Here is a 22,201-nt window from a genome sequence, read left to right on the forward strand (position 1 = left end):
CTGATTTGATAATGGAAACGGAAATTATTTAACTCAAACAGGAAGTATACTACGGGTGCAAGAGGATAACCTTTAACGACTTCAACAAGCAGAAGATGGGCAACAGGTAAAGAAACAGTCACGTGATTTTCTAAACATGGAAGCTGAGAAAAAGCGTGGCTACGTAACTGCGACGGTGACTTGGAGGCTAGCTATGCAACAATGGCCAGACTGATGTCTTCTTATTTACGTTGCACTTCATATTGAAATGAAGTTCTTTGATGCGGGTTGGGGGTATCTTCCATAAAAGACAAGAAAACTTCTTTTTGTCAACTCTCCTCCAAATACTGTACCTTCAGACAGGTGCAACCACTTTGGTTCAGTTGTTGCCGTACCATCGTCGCCCCTTTACCGTAATGATTCAATTCGATGGAAGTTCTTCGAGGGCGAGACGTAAATTGATGTTTTAGTTACTTATGAATACGACGTCAAAGAAAACCTGAAGAGCTCCATACAAGACGTACGTATGGGCGGAACCCTACATGTCTTGAAAGTTCTGGAGAAAGCGTTGCATAATCAATCCCGAACGTGTGAATCAGTTTACCGAAAAAATTTTCAACGATTCTTGTTTAGAGAAGAAAGATCGGCCACTCTGAATCTTTTCATATTTAATTAACCACTATAAATAAACAAAAGGCAACGTTAGCGGAAGACACATACATGACCAGGCATATGATCAAATAGGAATCGTACATCGTGCGCGAAAGTCACAGCATTCTTGCGTTCGAGTTGCCAATCTGTAAGGTTTAGCTTACGGATTGTAAAAAACGCTCAGTGTGTGTCGTCAAAAGATGTGCGCGAGATGTCGCTACGACAGGAGTTCCAATGGTATTTTCTGCCGCTTCTTGACGGCGGACTATACGCGTTTGACCGCAACAACGTGTCTAAACGGACATAACGATTTCTATACGATTCCAATATTTCCCATCCTATAGTTAGCTACCTTCATTATTGCATATATTGAATTCAATTGAATTTGAGCTCTTCCTTTTTGATTTGCTCCGTCGTACGCTTAGCACCGAGTAGCTAGGAAAGTTCCTGGATCGATAGCAAGAAAAGGAGGTTGCGTAGCGTAGAAGTGATTCAAGGAGGGTAAAAGAAATGGATTGAGTGTACGTGGCCAGCCTCTTCGGCGCCAGTTCCCTTCGTAGGACTCGATTTTCAAACGTAGCGGCAAACAGTCGTCGTCATTCGAATCGAATAGATCCTTATCCCGGTCGAGCGCGAGTGTCGTCGTTAGATCTCTGAAGAAATAGCGAAGCAATTGGCAGTTTTCGGCTTTAACTGAACGATTTTACATTGTGGGAACGGTATGCATCCACTGAAAGCAATCGAAAAGCTGATGACATCGACTTTCTTCTCATTTTGCTGAACTTATCCGGGATATGAACAGTTTTACCGATCGCGTCCGAATCCGCTCCCATCGCGGCAATCGTTGCTTTCCTCGGCGTTCGAATGCGTTCTCACTCGGTTTTTCTCTCTGTTTTACCGGCGGAAAGGGTGTAATTCTTGGGCGAAGGAGCAATTGACGCAGGTTTGTTTCGAACCTCCCGTATATGGTCTGGCTTCGACCTCACCCATATGTGTACCCAGCGTCGAGAAGAACTCCATGACAGCCGAAAACTGCTTCTCGCCGAACACGACACGATGTACGAAGTTTTTGGCACTAGTGAGCGCAAGTGGACGGTCCCCGCCTTGGCAACTGTTCTATTGTGAATCACGGAGTCATTGACGGTCGTGACGAGAAGCACGTATTCAAAAACATCGCGGGTCATGTCGGATATAGGTGCAGAGGCGAGATACGCGTACCTCTGCCGTTTTTCTAGTGCACGCCTCCATACCTCTTTCTCTATAGAGGCGGGATCGGTCCGGGCTTATCATAACATTCTCAAAGTCAACATCTTACGACGATCACCCGCGACTGTGACTTAACCGCCTGTAGCATGGTGGTTCCAGGGGGACAAAGCCCCCCTCTGCGATCCATGCTCATTGGGGCGGTTAAGCCCTGAGCGGGGCCGCCACCGATACCAGTAAGGTTTAGGGTTAGTGTAGGGTTAGGTATAGGGTAAAAAACGCCTTTTAAGTCCGCACAGGGCGTAGATGTTGACCGTGAGGATGTTATGATAAGCCGGCCCGACCCCGCCTCTATAGAGAAGAGGTACGGAGGCGTGCACTAGAAAACCGTCAGAGGTGCGCGTATCCCGCCTCCGTACCTACACCCGACATGATCCCTTCTCGCTCCGCTATATCTTCATCAACGACGAAGTCCATGGCGATCTCATGCAGTGCGTGAAGTAGCATGCATGCATGCATGCAGCCAGACAATATAGTAGATGTATTTCTCCATGCGGCCGCTTTCAGATCCGAGGCGAATCTGTAATCGCTGTAAGAGTGACGTATTTTCCTTGTCCATTCAGTCATCGCGTGCACCCGATTTTCGTTTCATTTCATTCCCTTTTTCTTTTTTTTTAGTTCGGTAACGAAAAAGAGAAGTAGAATTCTACGTACGGTGCCAGCGCAACGACCATGTTCGCATCACCCCCATTCCTTGTCCGGGTTTTAGGCCAGGACTTCCGCTTAAGAGGTACAGTATTTTTTCTTCTGGCTTCAAAGTGAGTCGTCTAGCTATGCGATGGTAGGTCTATATCGTTCGTCTGTCACGTGTTTTCTTTGCTGTACGTTCCACGTCTACTCTTCCTTCAAGTTTCTTTTTCTGAATGTGTGCATTTCTTTGCCAGTAATATATATCACGCGACCTGCTGAGACGTCCGCGAAAAGCTAAGAAATGCGTACGATCGCCTCACTCCAGCTCTATGTGAAAGCTCATAAATCTATTGGATTAAAAGAGACTGCTAGCAGTGGGCGTACGCATACGTCATGTAAACGCCAACATGGACGATGTCAAGCGAGGTGATAATATAATTAAAAAAGTTCATTTATTTATTTATTTATTTATTAGCTCCTTTCTTCTCAGCAGACGTCTATAATCTCTATCTATCTGTTCTGGAATTATATAACTATCACAAGCTTGATCTATAAACTTCTTAAGACTCCCGACGAATTGGAGCGCATTGGCGTTCACATTTGCAGTGGAGAAGGAAGCGAGAGGACCCTTGATGAACCAGAGCGATTTCTCTACGAACTCTCTATCATTTCCGTGTTTGAAAATCGACATAACGCAGGTTGTTGTAGATGTGAGAGTGACAGACATTTGGGTATTGATTTATTGATATTTTATTTGCGATCAGTCGACTACTGTCACCTCTGTTATGGGCTTGGTCCTTGCAACAGGGAACTATGTGAATGCCGGAATTCACATGGAATGGCCGAAGTGTTAGCTCTTCATCATTCGACTAACGTGAGCTCTGTTTTAAGCTTAGTCGTTGCCATAAGTAACTATATGAATGCTGGGAATTCACGTGTATTTCTGAAGCGCTTGCTTTGGACGTTCTACCCTAGCTAAAGAACGTCAAAACGAAAGCCAACTCGTCTAATCTTCTCCAATACGTTGTATCCCTTTACGTGAGAAAATATGATAAGGTAATTGGTAGAGATGGTTTCAATATTTATATTATTTTTCTGTCCGCTTTAGAAACGTACATGATGGGAGAGCGATTCAGCTGTGTGGGTGGTAAAACATTTTGCTATGTCTTTACGATGATTTAGAACGACCGCCATTAAACATTCAGAGATTAACAACACCTGAGAAAAGTCAGAAAACGACACCAGTCTATTCTTTCACGAGATTGACGTAGTTCGTAGTTCCCTAGCCGTTTTAGTTATAACGGGTGACAAAAGTTTACATATGCGTTTGGCGCATTGTAGCCATATGCTACATCCTGACGCTTCTGACTACTGCGCGTGCGCTTCTCACGCACAGGAGAAAGAATTCACCACAAATTAGCCTTTATTGTGCTATTTGACGTCGAAAAGAAAACACAGTCAACGAAATGATTTGCGAATTCACAGAACATTTAACTTAGATCCAAGACTACCTCTTTCCTTTCAACCGTGCATCTACCTTTAGGCATGGCCTATAGCTCCTTCCTGCCGCCAGGTAGTGGAAGCGGTTCTAAAGAGAGGCACGCAAGATCCGGGCTATTCTTAGGCGTAGCGAAAGCGGAAAAATCAGTAGGTTGAAGGTCATAGTGCTACTAGCTTCCATAACGATGAGCGACGTGCCAACTGAAGCATATAGTCAAGAAATCGCTGATCCAGATCGCACCGTCATTTTCATCGGAGAGACGGGCGCCGGCAAATCAACTTGTGCAAATTCACTAGCAGGAGCGGAACTTTTTCAGGCTAGCGAATCGTCAGCAAGCGCCACCAAAGACGTGAAGGCAAAGATAGCTAAGCTGGAGTGGGAAGAAAAAGAGTACACATTGAAAATCGTCGACACGATTGGAATCGGTGACACGGACCTTTCACACGAAGAGGTACTAACGCGCCTTGCAGTTGCCTGCCACGAGTCCAAAGAAGGAATCAACGCCGTCTTCTTTGTCGTCGGAAAACGATTCACCAGAGCGCAAGCCGACGCTTTCGACGTTCTCTGGCAAATATTATTTGGTCCGAAAGTCCTCAAGTACACCACTGTCGTGCGAACTCACTTTAGGAGTTTTCGCGACCCCAAGGCCGTTGAGGAAGACATAAGCAAATTGAGAAAGCAGGAAGGTCCTCCAAAGCGAATTCTCTCCTGCGTTGGCGATCGTTTCCTCTACGTCGACAACAATGAAGACCGGGCTAACGCTTTGGAAGAGTCTGGCAGCTTGATGCTTAAGTACTTAGTGCTGAAGTGCAAAGATGTCTTTCGACCACCAATTATGGACGACGTGAAGAAGAACATTTCAGAACACGTTGAAGAGCAGCGTCGGCTTGCACATCGTGAAGAAGAGCTAGAAAAACAGCTGAAGGAAGCAGCCGATGCCCAGGCGGCCCAGGCAGAAGCAATTAAAGCAATGCAACAAAAGGCAGATAAGTCTCAAGATGAAATGAAAGAACTTCTTCGTCGCATGGAAGAACAATCAAAGGCAAAGGATGAACGACTTGAAATGGAGCGCAGAATTGCAGAAGTTGAAAAGGCAAAGCTAGAATCGGAGCTGAGGGTGTCCAAGGAGATGCAGGAGCTGTATGAAAAGCAGGTTGAGCAGGCAAAGCAAATAGGGTACGCAGAGGGCGCGACCAAACACCAAAGATCATGCCTTGTTATGTGAGAGGCCGCCGCCAAACTCTTATACACTATGTTCAGTGGGTTTCAGTTGTTGTCAAGTTTTTTAGTCTTTTTTGATTGTCTGTATGTGTTTGGCGTTGGCGTTGGTATATGTGTCGAATTCAAACGTGTTTCAGCAAACCTTGAAATTTTTTACGAATACCGAAAGTACAGAGTGCACCGGTAACAGGAAAACCTAGAACCGCATAGCGAAAGTACAAATGTCACATGATTTGCTCACAAGCTTCTTGCCCCTACGCAACAACGCTTCCCACAGCGACCCACCAATCGTCTCGTAAACGAACCAATTTGCTCAAACGTACTATTAGCACTTGTACAGATGGAGAGAGAACGAGAGCGTACCGTCGTTTTTATTGGAGAAGCTGGCGCTGGCAAATCGTCGTGTGCCAATTCACTTGCTCGCCAAAAGCTATTTCCGACGGACGAACCATACGCAAAAAACGTCGCTCCGTCGCCGCAGAAACTGCGCGTTAGTCATTGCGGAAAAGAGTACAGAGTTAAAATCGTCGATACAGTGGGGCTTGACGATCCGGATATAACCACCGAAGAGGCCCTTACCCGACTGAGCCAAGGCATTTGCGAGTGCAAGGAAGGAATCAATGCCATATTCTTTGTTATTGGCAAGCGATTTACCAAGTCTCTAGCAGACAGTTTTGAAAAGCTTTGGAGATCTGTTTTCGGCGAGGGCATGCTTCCAGTTACAACAATTTTACGCACAAATTATAAACGCTTTGACGACCATATGGCTGTGGAAGAAGACAAGGGTGCCCTGAGAAGGCAGGAAGGCCCTCCAAAGAAATTCTTTGCCAAACTAGGTAGTCGAATTCTGTACGTTGACAACAATCTAGACAGGCCGCTGTCAATTCAAAAATCAGGTGAAAGAATGCTGGAATATTTAGTAAATGATTGCAAGGAAGTTTTCATTCCACCTAACGTTGATGACGTGATGAAGAACATTTCCCGTCGTGTCGAAAAGTACCGTGACGCTCAAACCAACGTAAGAAGTAAAATGCGCAGGGAAGAGGAGGCAGAAAAGACAACTTCAGTTCAGAGTGCTGGCTTTGGTGCTAGAAAACAAAGTTACATATTGAAAGGAGAGTCAAAAAGTGCTGGATGCTATGCTACTGTAGCAAGGCCAGAGGAACAGGCTCCAGTGAAAACCGTTGATGTGAAGGAAAGCATTTCTGAAGAAGACGTGAAAAAAGTGCTGAGCGTATTGCGGTCTCAAGCCAAAGAAGAAGGCAACGAGTTCTCCTTGAAAGCATGGATGTCGGCTTCTCTTGAAAAAGGAGAAGAAGCAGTTGACATGAAGATTGTAAATGAATTAGAAAAAATTTTGAAAAAAGGTAATGAAGGTATGGATAGAGCTGTACAACTATTGGAATCGTTTGACCTAAAAGTTGGGCAATGCGACGAGTGGTTCAAAAACGCAGCAGAGCAAAACTGCATAGTCATGTAGTGCATAATAATAATAACAATAGATTAATACTGATTGTAGTTGGTGTATGTGATCAGCCGTGTGATATCATAGGAATATCATTAGTCTTACCCGACCACTAAACATCCAGCAGCTCAGCATTGTCTATGTAAATGAACGCAGCAGCTCTGCATGGCGTTCTTCATATAAATGAACCCAGCCGATCAACGCTCTCTGCAGCAGTGGATGCATGAATATTGATTATCCGAATGACAACAGTCCTTCTCTGGTCGTTTTCTTTGATGGAACTTGCAAGTATTATAGCGTTCTGACCTTTTCATTGATCTAGGCGACTTTTGTTAGCGCATTAGAGTCACTGTACACGCTTAGGATTGACGTATACAATGCGTTTGCATGAGAGTGCTCCTTCGCACAAAACGTGCCGATTGATTCTGACTTCCTTCTTGTCGCTCTGGAAGCCGAAGAGGCAATATGTGAAAAAGAGAACGAGCGTCTGCTTGCCATTGAAGGAGAAGATCCGAAAAGAGCCGGGGCTCCTATACTGCAAACAGCTATATAGCTAACGGTTTAGATCTATTCTCACAGAATTGAATAACTTCTGCACGACTCTGTGTGCCGCGGATAGCTTCGCCGTCGTCTGTCTTCGCTTTGAGAGCTTTCACGGCCGAATCTTCGTCGAGAAAAACGACAAATTCGTAACGTTTGGAATGAGAGGAGTGGCTGCATGTACGTCTCTCATGGGAAGAAGAACGACGGCTTTGGAAGCCGATTTGTAGTCAACTGCTTCGGCTTCTGTAGTACGTGATCTGAGGAGGAAGCAATCCTACCCAGATCAAGCTCCGTCGCTGATTTGAAGCCGTCGATCGACCGAGGATTGTTTCCCTTCGTCGCACGCCGTTTAAACGGCAAGCGAAACCGAGTGAGAACGGATTGAATCGCCGAGAACACCAACGATTGCCGCGATGGGAGCGGTTTCAGAAGCGTGATCGAACCGGTTGAACTCTTTGATATCCCGGATAAATTGACTGTGAAGTGGTGTTCACCAAAATTCATTTGCTTTTTACCCCGCCTCAGAGGATTCCGTCAGTTCAACAGTATAAAAAACCCTGTCCTCGTATATTCGACGTTATGGAGGTGCAACGAGTAGTGTCGAATAAGAAATTCAAAACTTCGGTCCTCTCACAACGTATTTAGTATGGAAAAGTTTGCCTTCATTTGACACGTGACGCTGAAATGACAAGATATTGATTTCAGCTGTAGCAGACACAGAAGCTCCTAATTGGCAATCACTAGTCATATGAGTTTTAATTCAGCCGCTCAGAATGGAAAAGGAGAAGTGACGAAAGTTTTATTTGAAAATAGATGTTATATCGATTCAGAGAGCTACGTAAGTAAAACGAATAAGTGTTGTTACTATGCTTCTAGTCAGATGAACCATTGGCATTTTCGATTGGCAGGATCATTTGGAAATTGCTTAACGACTCATTATATTGGGAAAATACCTTCTTTCCGGGTTCGTGAGAAAGTGCAATGAGATAGTTTGCTTTGATGACCAAGCAGTTCCCATCTGCACGGATCTTGGCCGCGTTGTACGGGTATTGCAGTCCTTTGCACTTCGGTAGTGGTAATACAGATCGTTATTCCGTTCTTTCTCGCAATGGGGAACAGCGTTCAATGTTGTTACGATCTCTCCAATATCGTCTTTCTTTCTGACTCACACTTTTGGTTTGTTTCCCACTAGCATTTCTACTGGCTGTTGAGAAGGGAGACAAAGAAACAGTGTCGTTGTATGTTCAACGTTATCCGGATAAGTGGAAGACAGCGACAAATGAGGTGGGAACGCCTTAGTAGCGCCTAGTTAAAATCTAAAGAAGATGATTATTTTTCTGCGTGGCATCACAGTTAGAAAAAAGTTGCCTTCATTTAGCACGTGACGCTGAAATGGCAAAGTATTTAATTTTCGCAGGAGCAGAGTTAGAAGCTCGTGATAAAGTACTAGCAATTAATATAGACATAACCTATCATAACAAATATATTTTAACATATCGAATAATAGGGTGGAAGAACCCCATTTCTTGGAACTATTGAAAAAGGAAACAAAGAGTTGATGGAAGTTTTCATTGAGAATAGTTGCGACATCCATGCAAAAAGCCAGGTAAACACAGCTGCCAAAGAGGAATGGACGTAGGTTACGGATGCGCTTCTAGTTTGGAGACGCATTGACTGATGCAAGTTGTCATGGCCATTTGGCCATTGTAAAACGGCTCGTTCAATTGGGATTTCATGTCAACAATAATGCCCTTCAACATGCATGTTGGAAAAATGAAATTGAGATTGCAGAATATTTGCTTTCAGTTGGAGCAGACATTGAAGCTCTCAATAACGTGCAGATATAGTTTGGAGACATTAAAAGCCTAAATGTTTTTGTAGTGGGGAAGAACGCCGTTTCTAGAAGCCATTAACTGGGGTAATGAGAAAATAATGAATTTTCTAATTCGGAAAGGATGCAACATTTATGCAAGAGACGTAGTGAGATACACTGTACTGCTTGGCCGTATATATAAATTTGCTCCAATTGTGACGTATGTAGAACAAAAGAGGAGCCATTGAAATTGCTGACTCTCGAAATCGCTCTACCTTGAAGGCGAAACTCATAACCATTTTTCGCGAGAAAGCGGAAAGTGTTGGACAAGGTATTTTTTGCATTGGTTGTATTTGAACAAGCTGTTGTAGGCTGGGCGGTCTACGGATAAAAGAGCCAAGGTGAATGAAACAAAACAAGAGGTGTGTCATTTGAGGCTTATTAGAAAACTATAGCCTAGTTCACAGATGTTGGCTAGCGTAAAGTCAGGGTTGTTGACGTCACAATGCTTCTCTAGGCCGTTTCTACAAAGTAAAAGCATTGAACGCTGACGCTACGTTCGCCCAGCGTCGTCATTGTGAACAAGGCTTTAGGAGAGGGGGGAGGTAAAAGGAATACAGACCTTTGTGAAACCTATTCCATAGGGTGAAAAGAGGACTCTTGCAGAAAATGCTCCTTCTACTTTCAAAGTCAGTGCCATCTTCATTTTAGAATACCGTACCAGTTCTTTTTATGTGAATAGACTGGAGGAAACGAAATCGCTTCTTTCTTTGAAGAAGAGAGTTTAGACGAGTCGGAACTGGTGTGTAATTACAGGTAATAACGAGAAGATACCTTGAAAAATGGCTTGCTGTTTACCAGCCTTTCTGTGGGCTGCAAACTCTACCTGAAAATGCTGAAATTGAGAGGAAGTCAAATGCAATTCTTACAAGAGATCTCCACGCTTCCCAACAGGTGCTAGGGAAAGTTGTAAGAAGCTACCTAATTGAGGTATTCAACTATAGCTTACTGGTGAACTTCATTGTCAACTTGATGCGGCAAGAGAAGAGAGAGACGCTGCGCGCTCAAAAGTAATAGCTATAGAACAAGAGAAAAATGCAATTGTTTCCGACAAAGCTCAAACAGAAGTTGATCTTGGTAGAGTTAAGCAAATGTACAGCATGAATTGAAGGAATCTGTTCATTTTTAATTTTAGAGAGGATGACGGAACGTTGCGTTCAATTGGAGCAGGAACGCAACGAAGCAAGACTCGTTGCGGAAGAAGAGAAAAGAAACTCGAGAAAATACAAAGACGCGTGGCGAATTTCCTCTACAGACATTGAAATAGGTGACGTCAAGCTTGGCGGGGGATCATATGGCGGTAAGTACGCACTACGACCTAATGAAGAAAATCATTATATCTAATGCTAGATGTTCGTATTGGTCGATGGCGGGGCTGCAATGTAGCGGTCAAAACATTCTACGATTTCCTTCGAGTCGACGTTTATCTGCGCCGATTGGAACAGGAAATCTCAATCTGTAGCCAAGTTCATCATCCCAACGTCGTATGTTTGCTAGGCGCCATTACACAAGACGACATCCCTCTGAGAATAGTCACGGAGCTTCTCGAAGCATCTCTCTATGATGTCATTGTCGCTGCTGATGGATCTCTCTCTCTCAGAGAGCAAGTCGACGTTGCTGTTGGTTGCTCATCTGGAGTCTTCTATCTCCATAGTCTCGATATTCTTCACGGAGATATTCGATCGACTAATGTCGTCTTGACGTCACTAATGGAAGCAAAAATTTGCGATTTAGGCGCGGCTCGCTTTGCCGACGCGTCCAGTCTATCTGCTGGGCCATTGAGTCCTGAGTACGTCGCCCCGGAAAGACTTCACGTGGGTCAGCACAACACTAAGACGGCTGACATCTATAGCCTCGGCGTGACGTTCATTGAACTGATGACGGGAGAGCAGCCAGCCGCAACAAAGAGAATGGCTCAAGGAACGAGTGTTCGTCATTTTCTCATGAAGCGCCTCTGCCTAGGAATGGTCGATCTGAACTATTCCAAGAGGCCTTCTGCGAGGGAATGCCTATTCAGGCTTGAAACTCTTCAGATAAACGACGACGATTACAAAAGTTGCCCAGCGAAGAGAATGGTTAAAGGTAAGATGCACGGAGAGGAGCGCGTGGATCTTGTCAGCGAGCCGTGGTGCTAAGATTTGTGTTTCATTTGATCTATAAATTTCTTTTGCTCGCGAATTTCTGACCTTGCGTTCGGTACGATATTCTAGACTACTCGATCTTTGCTATGCGCACAAAAATCTGTGCTCGAATTGATAGTCCGCTGAGAGCTTAGCTCGGAGTATCTTCTGTGTAGATGATACGGGAGATATATCTGTGAAAGGACCATTATTTGCCTCTTGGAGCATTTGCTGCCCCCTCTCGCAGTCCAAGTGGCGAGAAAATTAGAGTAAGCATTCATTCGCTTGCCTCGAAACTCAGCGATTGCCACGATGAAAGAGGATTTGAACGAGATACGAACTCAATAGGAAGAGCCTGTAATATCCCGGATAAAACAAAGGCAGCAAGAAAGAAATCGAATTCACCGGCTGGTCGATTGCTCTTATACCATCGTAGAGAAGCGAATCTTGACCTTCAGTCGAGAAACGTTCGGTAACATCCGAAAAACGCCATTTGCGGCGGTATTTGTTCCAAGACGAGACTCGCGCGACGAACACAATGGTTTTGGGGCACGAGAAACTCCGTCCAAGCGTCTATTTAGTGCGGTTCAGTACTCTAGAGGCTGACATGAGGTTCAGAGCTTGCATTTAGGCTATTGTACATTCCAGCCAGATGGACATGCTGAAGTCGATCATGTAGTCAATTATGTAGTTTCTCTCGTACGGGCATTTCTGTTGAGAGATACATAGATATAAGACTTTGAAAGACGTTTGGATACAGAGGTTTAAAGAAAATACGAAGAGGTTCAACGCGGAACACACAGTAAAATATCTGTACCGTAACTAAAGTAGGTGTTCGCCAGTGGTTGTCCATCAACGCACACAAAACAGTTTTTATGTGACGTCACAATTTTTGTTTAACAACGCCGAACAACTGGCAACTGGCAACATACACACGACTAAAACAAACATGCCTCATACGGACCCAACAACTGCGCTAAAAATTACCTGCTACTTAATTCAATCAAATGCTCTTCGTCAACTTCAAAATCGCTCTTCTCTTTTATCCGCTGAGCGCAGGGAACGCTTTTTCTCCGATAAGCGCAGGAAGCGCTTTTTCTCCGATAAGCGCAGGGAACGCTTCGAGGCAGGTAAAACTACCACCGAAGCGCTAGAAGAAGACGTTTTCTTTTTCGGTGGTCCAGCGTCGTCGTTGTCAGCGAAATTTCTTTCTGAAGAACGTTCATGTGGTCTTTTTGCTCGTTCCTTGACCTTTGACATCAAGTCTTCCCTCAGGTAAAATTCGAACTCTGAACAATTACCTTCTTTGGGACTCTCGCTTTCGGTGCCATCGATGCGTTGCCTTTATCGTTCTGCTCCACCTTCTTTGAAACGAAACGTCAAAGAATGAAACTATGCCGTTTATTTCATGTAGCTACCTCCAGTTGATCTAAAACTATCTTCAAATCGTCTTTCCACATAGTTTTCGGAGACTTTAGTCTTACGACTCGCAGCTCAGACATCTAATAACAGATGCCTGACTAATAATAACATAAATATGCACGAGAAACCTGTGACCTGATCCCAAAGATCCATTACTGTATTGCCCCTTAGGTCACCTTACCTTGGAATCTCTCTTTGCGAGAAGCTGGTCTCTCTCTTCTTTCGCCAACGACAAGCGGAGCAGATAGTTGAAGTTGGGTCCAGTTGTATCGACTTCGTCTCTCGAGTCGCCTCCTGACGCAATAGCGGCGCGAAACGACGGGTTCGCCTCTCTCCAGGCCCTGATAGGATCGGAGGCGTAGCCTCGTCGACTCAGCAAAGCAACTATCTCCTTTTTCGTAATATTTTCTACAGAAATTTGTTAACACTCGGTAAATCTGCCATCAGTTATTTTCCGTACCAACGATGAATTTACCGTCGCACTTCTCGTCGATAAATTTCGCCTGGTTTGTTAGCTTGTCGATTTCGGCCTTTAGCTGCCCTTCAAGCAACCTCTTTCTTAATGCATATCGCTCCAGACGCAAATCAAAGAACTCTTTTAGAATTTCGATTTCATTTGCATACTTCTTCAAACAGCCATGACAATCAAACAAAACCTAAAAATAATCTATATGATTTATAGATCTTCAATAAAGAATTGAATCTCACGAGATTGTTTGTCGCTAGTGTCGACTCCAACATGAACTTCTTGTGAAACCCCTCCTTCTCACAGACATCCATTCTCGCTTTCGTCAGAGTGACGACAAAACGAACAGTCGTATCCGTAAAAAACGCAGTATAATCACTTTAATAAAGAAATCATATAATAAGAGAGTATTGTTGATCTCTTCCTCTGGCTCACCTAATCAAGTTTTTAATAGTCCTGGACTCGAGCACATCCCTCATGTAAGTCTCCGTCCACGTTCCAACAGGAAGTTCCGTAATTTCCAAATGCGTGTCGTCAAGTCGAGTGACGGTTCCAAAAGTCGTGAAAGTGTGCTCGTCGACTTGACGAATCTTGCCAGTGAATCCTTTATAAGACGGCACCATGGGAATCGGCTCAGCGCCGTCGAGCATACGCTGAAGATTAGCGACAATTTCGCGAGCGTCGTAATTGGGAACAAAGCTACTGAATTCCGTTCCGATGCCCTCTGCTCCGTTCACGAGAACCATGGGAAGAATTGGGCAAAGCCATTCGGGTTCCACGAGCCTATCGTCGTCGCAAAGACGAGTTAGGCCCGGCTCGTCGAGAGGAGATATGATGAGACGGGCGAGCGAGCTGAGCGCAGTGAAAAGGCATCTCGGACTGGCTGCGTCTTTGCCACCGCGAAGACGCGTACCAAATTGACCGATCGGCTCGAGGAGATTAATGTTGTTTGCGCCGACGAAGTTCTGAGCAAGACCATTACAAGTTGTAATCGTTTTCTTGAGACAAGTCTGAGAAAAAGCAAGGAAAAGTAGAAAAGAGCTTACTTTCGCGTAACTATAAGAGGAGAGATCAGCCGCGATACCAGCCAAATCAACTACATTGATTACTGCGCCATTCAGTTTGCTACACGTGACAACAACTCTTCTCTGAGCAGGCGTTAGTCCTGTTACAGAAAACAGGACACCATCAACTTGCAACGTCTTGCAACGTCTTTACGATGATTGAGAACTCACCGTCGACTAACGAAGGAATCGATCTGTCATTAAAAGCGTTCGCAAACTGCGCGAGCTCTTCGTTTACAAAATTGCTGAAAGTCAATTGGTCGCTACCGCCTGCAAACGACTAAAAACAATCTATCGCTAAGATGCAACACTTCCCTCATGTGCTTGATCTACCTCGCTCTTTCCCGCCTGACGTCTTTGCTTCCGTTGAGCCAGCCAGTCATTAAGCCAACGTTTTCGCCAGGCTGCGTGACCCTGAGCAAAAGCCTAGAAAGCAGCTACGGTAGTATATAACTTTCGACTCATAACTATCAAAGAATTTACCAGTGTTATTGCTGCATCGTCACTTGACCCAGAGTACTTGAATAGAACACGATGTTTCTCCAAGTCTTGAAAGTATTCTTTGGCCTCATTCGCCGTGCTAGTTCCCAATCCTCTGTAGAACTGGACTCGCCAAGATGATGAGTCAAGGGTCTTCTCTTCCCACTCATCAAACTCTGAAATCGAATAGAAAGCCTTCTTATGACGCCCCTTGAAGACCTAAAGATTATTATAGCATGAATATTTATTTATTGTCAGTACTGCACTTTGACTCTTGGGGTGATGAATTGCTCGAGGAAAGGAAGTCGAAGCAGAAGAGGCCACTTGTGATGAAGAAATCTGATGAGAAGTCCTTTCATGTTCGTTCCATCTTCATCGTGATCAGTCATTATCATAAGACGACCGTAACGAAGCGCTTTCAGATCATCAACAGAACTGTAATCTTTGCCGTACTCGAGACCGACGATCCGGACGATCTTCTTGATCTCAGCATCGTCCTCAATCTAGAAACATAAATTGAAATATTCATATACTTAAATAATTATTTGACCTGCTCGTTAGTTGCTTCTAAAACGTTGAGCATTTTTCTTCTAAGATGATAGACGCCGAAATGATTGCGACCGACGACGCTGAGTCCACTGACGGCCAACGTTTTGCCTGAATCTCTATCCGTTAGAATCAGAGTGCAGTTTTCCGACTCCTCTCCTCCAGCAAAATTAGCGTCATTCAGCTTTGCCATAGAGCAACGTTACCCCAACGTTGATCTTTGTTAAAATATATTTTGATTTACCCGTGATTTGAATTCTGGCAATTGAACTATTAATTAAATATTTGATGTTACAGTACATGTAGTCTTTACCTTTTTCCATAGACCCGATGTACGTATCGGGTCGTAGAGGAATCCTGTCGTCCCTCTGAGCCTAAAGGGAGCCCCCGGTCAAATCGATCTCTCGAAATCGCAGGAAAGAAACATGTGAACGATTTCCAGCGAAAGGAAGGGCGAGAGAGATAAGCATAGGAGCGTTTTTCAGGAGGGGCATGTGGTCGAAGGAAGAAAGTGTGATATTCGCGATCCCAATACCTGAAAAGCATTCTCCATTGCAGCGAGAGCTATGAAAAGCAAGCGCGATGCTCTCTATTGCGCTGCCTTCGCAAATATTTGCCACGTCGCAGCTGCGTAATTTTAAGTCTCCCGGATGTACCCGGATCAACTTCGCTCTTCGAGCGAGATCTCTACGAAAATTGTTTTGCCGACCACGCCCACATTGGTACTTTTCTCTTACATTTGAACAGCTACACAGATTCATTATTCAAATATAATGGTCTTCTAAAATGAACCTTAGTTTCATTTTTCTCGCGCAAATCTGCAAAAAATTCATTAGTTGAACTTTTTGCAAATTTTACGAGATGTTTTCATAAGAGCGTTGCCCTGCAACCGGTCAGCAAGCACGATGAGGTGTTTAATTAGCTTCAATTGGAAATCTCCTCTCCCTAACCATAACCCTGATCCTAACTGTCTTCCCACGCACAAAAGCGTAAATTGCAAGAACACTATAAAAAACCATTTAGTGACGCAGGCTCTGCATCAGACTGTTGTGGCTCCACAAAGCGAAATTGAACAAATAAACAAAAAAGTAAAGAGGGAAAAATCTAAAAATGAGCAGACACGTCGTGGAAACTGCCACACTCTACGCAAACAGCTAAAGCCAAAGTTAAATTTGCGGACAAAGTTTGTTTAGCGGCATTTCGCAATCCGCCGCCTTTTCGTCTTTCAGTTTATAGCGGCCTACATTTTTACTTTACTAGCCTTTAACAAGACCTTCGCTCTATGCTATCACCTGCACCGCAGACGACCGGCTTCAGTTCATTGCAGAGTACGGCGGTGTTCTTAGACTCTTATCTTTACCTTTTTATAATATTCTGCTAAATTTTAAGATATTTTGTATCCTGGTATTTTTAAGCATAATTTTCGTAAATTCATTGCGATCAAAAAACTGTAAACGTTTCTATTACGATGTCACTGCAAGTAAATCCAGCAAGAATACATTATACATAGAGGAAGAAACATAATTTTCTATCAGAATTATAGCACCTAAACGTGGTAAGTGATAAGATAGAGTGGATAGGACTTATCGTTTTTATACGTGACAAAAACCTTGCAACCATTGGTTAAGCCAGTTACAGAATCGTATTCGATATCGACACCGCCAAATTTGCTCTGCTTATTTTTCAGCGGTGCTCTACGAAGGTTGCCATTTGGCTCCATTTTAACGCGGTCTCCAGTCAGTACTCGGACCAGAAACATCTGTTTACATCCATTTGACAAGCAATAAGCGTAACCATGAGAGTAGGATGCATGTGCGGCAAAGTAGTTGCCTTGACCCCACATACCAGAACGACTTAGACGAATATCAAAGCCCTCGGCTCCTTTATAAATTAGAGACGGATCTGTGTTTCGTGTACCGTGAAAGAGCTCCATTGCATTGATGACACCACCGTTGCTGCCCCACACGTGCTTCTGCTGCAGCTTGTGCCTTTCCCATTGGCGCCGATTCTGAATCCTTTCAATTCTTGTAACACTAATCTAAAAGGACAATAGTCCCGAAGCAGCTTACTAGTCATGCAGAATGTACCGCATACCGTGGGCATTGACTCTTTCATCAATTTCTCGACTTTGAGAGCCTCAAAAGAGTGACTGTGAACTAACTTCAGCTGGACCTCTTCCGTCTGATGCTCCCACTCCGGTGGACAGTCAGAAATGCCTTTGCTCTGGTAAGCAATTATCGTCTCCTAAGAAAAAATGCAATATGTACAGTGTATGCAATGCGTAGAGCAGAATAATGCCGAAAAATCTACTAAAACTGACCTGAATCGTTTCATACGCACTTTGAACGTCTGATTTGATGACTTTCAGCTGCACCTCAGCACTGTCGCTGCCAGCGTCTGTCACAAAGTTTATCTCCACTTCACACCTTTCTGCTGCTTCACGAATGACGCCACTCAAAGCAACGCCCGTATCTGAAGAGACACGAAAACTCTTCGTTTCGCTTGTAGAAAAATCTTCCTAAAGAATGAAAAAAATCCGCGTTTTTTCGCTTCTTTGCGTGGAGGTCGAATAATAAGGTTAGGACGCAGGGAACTCTCTACTAAACCCGTCCGAACAATAATTCTCTTCTTTCCTGTTATCGTGTTTCTCAGCGTCATTGCGACAAGATCAATTTCGTAGGAAAATCTACCAATCGAAATGACGATCTATTGCGCGCTTCTGTCGAAGGCGCTGTCAAGTCGGAACGACGAGGCGACGTCGTACGTCTGCTGCTGGCCCACGTCGTCTACGAAATACCACTTGGCTCTAGCGGTCGGCCCAGGCGAATTTACAGCACATCGTCGAATGGGTCGCACTCTTTCTGTGACAAAGTTCTTCTGCGTCTCGAAATGTAAGTCGTAAACATAAGGAGATACCTGAATTCGCATTTCGTTCTTTTTCTTCGCCTCTGCGTAACATTTCTCTAATTTGGCATTGACGATAGCATCAACTGGCTGAAACTTATTGCTGTCGCCTAGGAAACGCCATTCAAAATTTTTCAAAGGTGTTGCAGAAGACTGGGAAAAAGAAGGCCCTGCTCCTGCAATACTAATCAACCCAGGATTCGAGTCGACGAGACTAACAACTTTGACACAGCTTCCCCCTTCCAATCGACATTTTATTTCTTCCACCATAACCGCAAAACCGGTTTCAATAGGCAAGTTCCTGTCGTCGAATAGTAAAGGAAGAGCTATTGATCTAGCAGACATCGCTTCAACGTCGTCGAAGCATCGACGCAAACACGCTCTTAGATCCGCTTGGGTGTCAAGCGCGGCAACGACGGCGTGAAGAATGCGTTTGCATTTTAGATTTCCGCTGTCTGTTGCTATGGTATTTCCACTTGCAACGTAGCCGTGATCGTTGACGTACTTACTGCATTGCTTCTCAATGGACGGTCCTCCAGCCGCAGCGATGTCGGTTTGGAGGAGGAGGTCTCCTCTGGTGGCCGTGACTATGACGTCGACACATTCACAACCCACACTTCCGCTGTAGATTGCAAGAAATTTGGACCCGCTAACAGGAATTTCTTTTAGAAGACGCGGTGACGTAGGTTTAAATTCTGTCTCCTGTTTGGGCGATGCGGGAAGTTCTAATTTTCTTGTTGCACTCCTTGTCAATTCGCCGGTTACAGGCGATGAGGAGGCATCCAGCGTAGGCGCTTTCATTTGGTGCAATCTCAACGTAACGGTTTTCGTTGATAAAACTTCGGCAGTCGCAGGATTTTCTGATTCTAAATGCGCCGTCTTTCTCCTTGACGTGTTCGAAGAGATGCTAACCGCCATTGACGACTCCTCTCCGACGTTCTGCTTATCAGCTGGATTTGTGTTTCCTGACACCAAAGGTCGACGCTTTGCCTTCGTCTGTACGACAGATCTTCCCGCCGTAACTGGGCTTCGCCAGTGACGGTTTGTCGCTAGAGTTACTCATCAGATTGCAGTCTCTTCGATGGTCATCAGGCGTCTCCCTCTCTTGGGAAAGTTTCTCTCTACGCGCTTTTCTCGACAGGTAATGCACTGTTTTCAGAGATATCGCTACGGCTTCGGATGACGACCCACAAATGACAAGGCTTTCATCGACTAATCATATCGGCAAACTTCTCTTCCGCGCTTGTTCAAAGACTATCGAACGGAGACCTGACGGAACATGAATCCGCTTCTGAAACTGATGAAATGATTTGGACAAAGCCAGAAGCGCATCTCTTGCGAAGGATAGGTGGCCGAAACCGGCGAGGGTAACTTGAAATGCATTATCTTTAGCCATGGCAAGCGATGTATCGACAAGAACATCATTCTTAGTCAGTTTTTCCAGAACGGCGGTTAATTCGCTCTCGAGAGCGCCACGTGATCCTTTCGGGTATGAAAAGTCAAAGGAAGTTTGTTCAAAACGACTAAAAACTTTCTCCAGTTCTTTCAAGGCGATCTGCACATCTCTTCGTGTTCCCTTTACAATCAGACACTTTTTCTCTTCATTTGGTGAGAGAAGCTTAATACCAGTGCTCATGACGTCTCCAAATCCAAGCCAAGGCACATTAAAGCGCAGGCTTTTTAGGAATCTAAGCTGCATATCGGTTAAAGATTGCTCAGCCGTTACTGATAAATGGTCTCCTAGATATTGATCCACTGCAGTCCGAAATGCTCTGGGATCGGCAGGAGATATTGCAGCCACGCTAAGTATTCCTTCAGAAAGTCTCGACACGTCACACGCGACTCCAACGTCTTTGCCCAGTTGTTCCAGATCGAGAATATTGCTGCTGATGCAACTTCGAAGGCAGCACGTCTCTTCTCTGCTGAATGCGTGATCGGTCCAGGAAAAACGGCTGCGCTGCTTTTCGGCCCAATTCACTGCCAAATTAACATCGCTTTTGTTTGCTCGAAACTTCACTGAAACTTTTGGCACTGAAGCATCGCACTCAAGTGAAACGGCGACTTTCGAGTAGTGAGTGCACACGTAGTCGACGATGTGTTCTTTCATCAAGGACAACATCAATTTGCCTCCAGGAAAGGAAACAAATTTTTCACATTCCTGAGAGAGGACACCCGGCTCATCACTACGGAGCAAAAGTAAAAACACAATGTGTCAGATATCAGTGAAAGGCTTAAGGGGTACACTACTAAACGGGATTGTAAAAGCAAGAAGAATGGAAAGAACCGCGAAGTATATACGTGTACTGCTAGATCTCAAAAAAATTATCTGGGGGCGAGAAGAAGGGCATTGTGCAATGCATGCCTACCTTTCACTGCTCGAAGATTTATCCTCAATAGTGCCAGCCAAGGTGTCCAAAGAATTGCAAAATTTAGCGATAGCTGCTGGAAATTCAGCTTTCTTCAGTTTCGAGCCTCTGACTATTCTTATCGATTCATTATCGGGGCTCTTTTGTGCAAACACTGAAAAGCCTTTAGCTCGCCTCACGACAGCCATCCAATAAGTAGTGCAGAGGGTCTGCATCACAAATTTACTGCGGTGCCTGTATACGTCACGGTGCGCTTCATTTGGCCTAGAAGAAGTCGACGTTCCGAGATCTTCTACAAACGAATCTAAGGCATGGCGAAATGCCAAAACGTTACGCGACGGACCGCGTACAAGTATAGCGCTGTTGTCCTCATTTCGCTCTGAAAACACGTTGGATGATTTGGACAGGTAAACAACCTTTCTCCAGGCGGTGGAGCAAAGAGTCTTCATGGCTGATGGGTTAGAGCTTTGGTAGCACCGAATGTCATATTCCTCTTCGCTCCTCTCCTTCTTTATCATAATTTCAGCTTTTTGGAACTGATCCATAGACGTCGCATAGACAAAAACGTCTTTCTGTCTCACGTCTAATCCTACGCCCAGCTGTTTCTCTAGCTCAATTCGCTTCTCAAGAAACACAGTCCGATTAAGCAACGGTATTTCGACTGCTTGACTAAACCGATCCAACAGACGAGGAACGCTAAGGATCTTTTGCTTGGCAGCTAAAAGAGACTTCTTGTTTACGCCCGCAAGGGAGATGCGCGTCACTCCCGAATTCTTAGGCACCGAATCAGGTGGCAAAATGTGAATAAAACACTCCGGCGAGCTATACTCTTTCTGAATAGCGTAAAACTTTGCCTTTGCAGCAGTGAAAGCACTCGGTTGATACGACACATCAAAGGTTTCTTCCCCAAATCCTCGCAAAAGATCTTTGATTCTCTGTGAAAAGGCACGCACTGAGTACGTGGGGCCAGTCAAAACAACGCCATGCTCTGATGTTCCAAGTGCTAACGAGTCGTGCTTGACTAACTTACGAATTTGACGCCTTCGCAGGAATTCCAGCTCCAGCTGTGAAGCCGAGTATTCCTCTGTTACTGAAGTTTCTTGATCAGACAGAAAACTGTACAGCACTCGCTTAAAGGCGGCTATACCTTCGTCGGAAAAAGAGGCTACTTCAATATGCACTTTCTTCTCATTCGGTTCCACCAACGTACATTCTACTTTAGCCTCTGAAGCCAAGGCTTCCAAATCGAGCACGCCATCGTCGATCCCTTGCTTCAGAATTTCTATGAATCCACCGCTACCATAAGAACAATTGAAAAGTATGAAGTCGCCTCCATGCTTTTTACAAGTAAAATCAACAGCCTTATCGACGTCGAATTTCCTGCCTTGAAAGTCAATAGCAAAACCGCTCGTCACAACGCGTCCGCGCAACTTCACGCGAGGAAAATTGGAGGAGACTTGGTCAATAAGCTGCTTCGTGATTAACTTCCAAAGAGTATCGTTATCGATCTTGGCAAGGGTGATGCTTTTCTCGCACGCACCATCTTCTGAGAGTCTAAAAAACATTTATTCAATACCATGCCCACTAAAAAAATATTGACATACGGTGACTTCTCAGAATGCTTCCCAAAAGGCGGCTTTGAGAACTTATTCGAGGACGTCGGTGGGCTCGCGACACCTGAAAAAGTCCCTTATATTCGAACTAAAC

General features: G+C 44.6%; 5 protein-coding genes and 1 long non-coding RNA gene across 19 annotated transcripts; 3 read left to right on the plus strand and 3 right to left on the minus strand.

Moving 5' to 3' along the window:
• Positions 1-85: 85 nt before the first annotated feature.
• LOC136198888 (uncharacterized) lies at positions 86-1,563 on the minus strand. Of its 3 annotated transcripts, none has more exons than XR_010672921.1 (6): positions 1,338-1,563; positions 983-1,283; positions 733-923; positions 584-658; positions 392-535; positions 86-332 (listed from the first exon to the last, which is right to left on the minus strand). It is a non-coding gene; the product is annotated as an uncharacterized lncRNA (long non-coding RNA). The 3 variants fall into 3 exon arrangements; XR_010672920.1 differs by having other exon boundaries at positions 86-277; positions 333-535; XR_010672919.1 differs by having other exon boundaries at positions 86-535.
• On the plus strand, positions 1,452-5,394 carry LOC136198887 (uncharacterized). Of its 9 annotated transcripts, none has more exons than XM_065988942.1 (9): positions 1,452-1,573; positions 1,633-1,825; positions 1,895-2,324; positions 2,512-2,623; positions 2,679-2,714; positions 2,778-2,949; positions 2,999-3,221; positions 3,288-3,579; positions 3,632-5,394. In XM_065988942.1, the coding sequence occupies exon 9, from the start codon at positions 4,209-4,211 to the stop codon at positions 5,247-5,249; it is 1,041 nt and encodes a 346-aa protein (XP_065845014.1). In that variant the 5' UTR covers positions 1,452-1,573; positions 1,633-1,825; positions 1,895-2,324; positions 2,512-2,623; positions 2,679-2,714; positions 2,778-2,949; positions 2,999-3,221; positions 3,288-3,579; positions 3,632-4,208; the 3' UTR covers positions 5,250-5,394. The 9 variants fall into 9 exon arrangements, with proteins under 9 accessions (XP_065845014.1, XP_065845015.1, XP_065845020.1 ...); XM_065988943.1 differs by having other exon boundaries at positions 1,895-2,069; positions 2,124-2,324; positions 2,679-2,949; XM_065988948.1 differs by having other exon boundaries at positions 2,679-2,949; positions 3,014-3,221.
• Positions 5,395-5,510: 116 nt separating this feature from the next.
• Positions 5,511-6,814, plus strand: LOC136198886 (uncharacterized). The gene has a single exon (XM_065988941.1). It carries the CDS (start codon positions 5,586-5,588, stop codon positions 6,723-6,725), a length of 1,140 nt encoding a protein of 379 aa, XP_065845013.1. The 5' UTR covers positions 5,511-5,585; the 3' UTR covers positions 6,726-6,814.
• Positions 6,815-8,280: 1,466 nt separating this feature from the next.
• On the plus strand, positions 8,281-11,372 carry LOC136199080 (uncharacterized). 4 transcript variants are annotated; one of them, XM_065989186.1, is made up of 14 exons: positions 8,281-8,380; positions 8,446-8,537; positions 8,607-8,696; positions 8,761-8,859; positions 8,912-9,088; positions 9,135-9,245; positions 9,295-9,379; positions 9,436-9,488; positions 9,711-9,755; positions 9,809-9,868; positions 9,928-10,020; positions 10,071-10,203; positions 10,262-10,426; positions 10,477-11,372. In XM_065989186.1, the coding sequence occupies exons 1-14, from the start codon at positions 8,362-8,364 to the stop codon at positions 11,259-11,261; spliced, it is 2,007 nt and encodes a 668-aa protein (XP_065845258.1). In that variant the 5' UTR covers positions 8,281-8,361; the 3' UTR covers positions 11,262-11,372. The 4 variants fall into 4 exon arrangements, with proteins under 4 accessions (XP_065845258.1, XP_065845259.1, XP_065845260.1 ...); XM_065989187.1 differs by having other exon boundaries at positions 9,135-9,233; XM_065989188.1 differs by having other exon boundaries at positions 8,302-8,537; positions 8,618-8,696.
• Positions 11,373-11,978: 606 nt separating this feature from the next.
• LOC136199066 (DNA topoisomerase 2-alpha-like) lies at positions 11,979-15,870 on the minus strand. The gene is made up of 16 exons (XM_065989166.1): positions 15,760-15,870; positions 15,538-15,598; positions 15,469-15,482; positions 15,229-15,408; positions 14,945-15,181; positions 14,682-14,897; positions 14,532-14,624; positions 14,370-14,478; positions 14,181-14,299; positions 13,570-14,132; positions 13,377-13,512; positions 13,129-13,324; positions 12,850-13,076; positions 12,665-12,748; positions 12,548-12,610; positions 11,979-12,497 (listed from the first exon to the last, which is right to left on the minus strand). Exons 1-16 carry the CDS (start codon positions 15,775-15,777, stop codon positions 12,270-12,272), a joined length of 2,544 nt encoding a protein of 847 aa, XP_065845238.1. The 5' UTR covers positions 15,778-15,870; the 3' UTR covers positions 11,979-12,269.
• A 651-nt stretch (positions 15,871-16,521) lies between these two features.
• On the minus strand, positions 16,522-17,882 carry LOC136199236 (probable poly [ADP-ribose] polymerase DDB_G0278045). Its single transcript, XM_065989409.1, has 4 exons — positions 17,826-17,882; positions 17,545-17,742; positions 17,319-17,468; positions 16,522-17,262 (listed from the first exon to the last, which is right to left on the minus strand). Exons 1-4 carry the CDS (start codon positions 17,880-17,882, stop codon positions 16,771-16,773), a joined length of 897 nt encoding a protein of 298 aa, XP_065845481.1. The 3' UTR covers positions 16,522-16,770.
• Between the last annotated feature and the right edge of the window lie 4,319 nt (positions 17,883-22,201).

This window comes from Oscarella lobularis, chromosome 20 (genome assembly GCF_947507565.1).
Source record: "Oscarella lobularis chromosome 20, ooOscLobu1.1, whole genome shotgun sequence".
NCBI classification, from domain to species: domain Eukaryota; kingdom Metazoa; phylum Porifera; class Homoscleromorpha; order Homosclerophorida; family Oscarellidae; genus Oscarella; species Oscarella lobularis.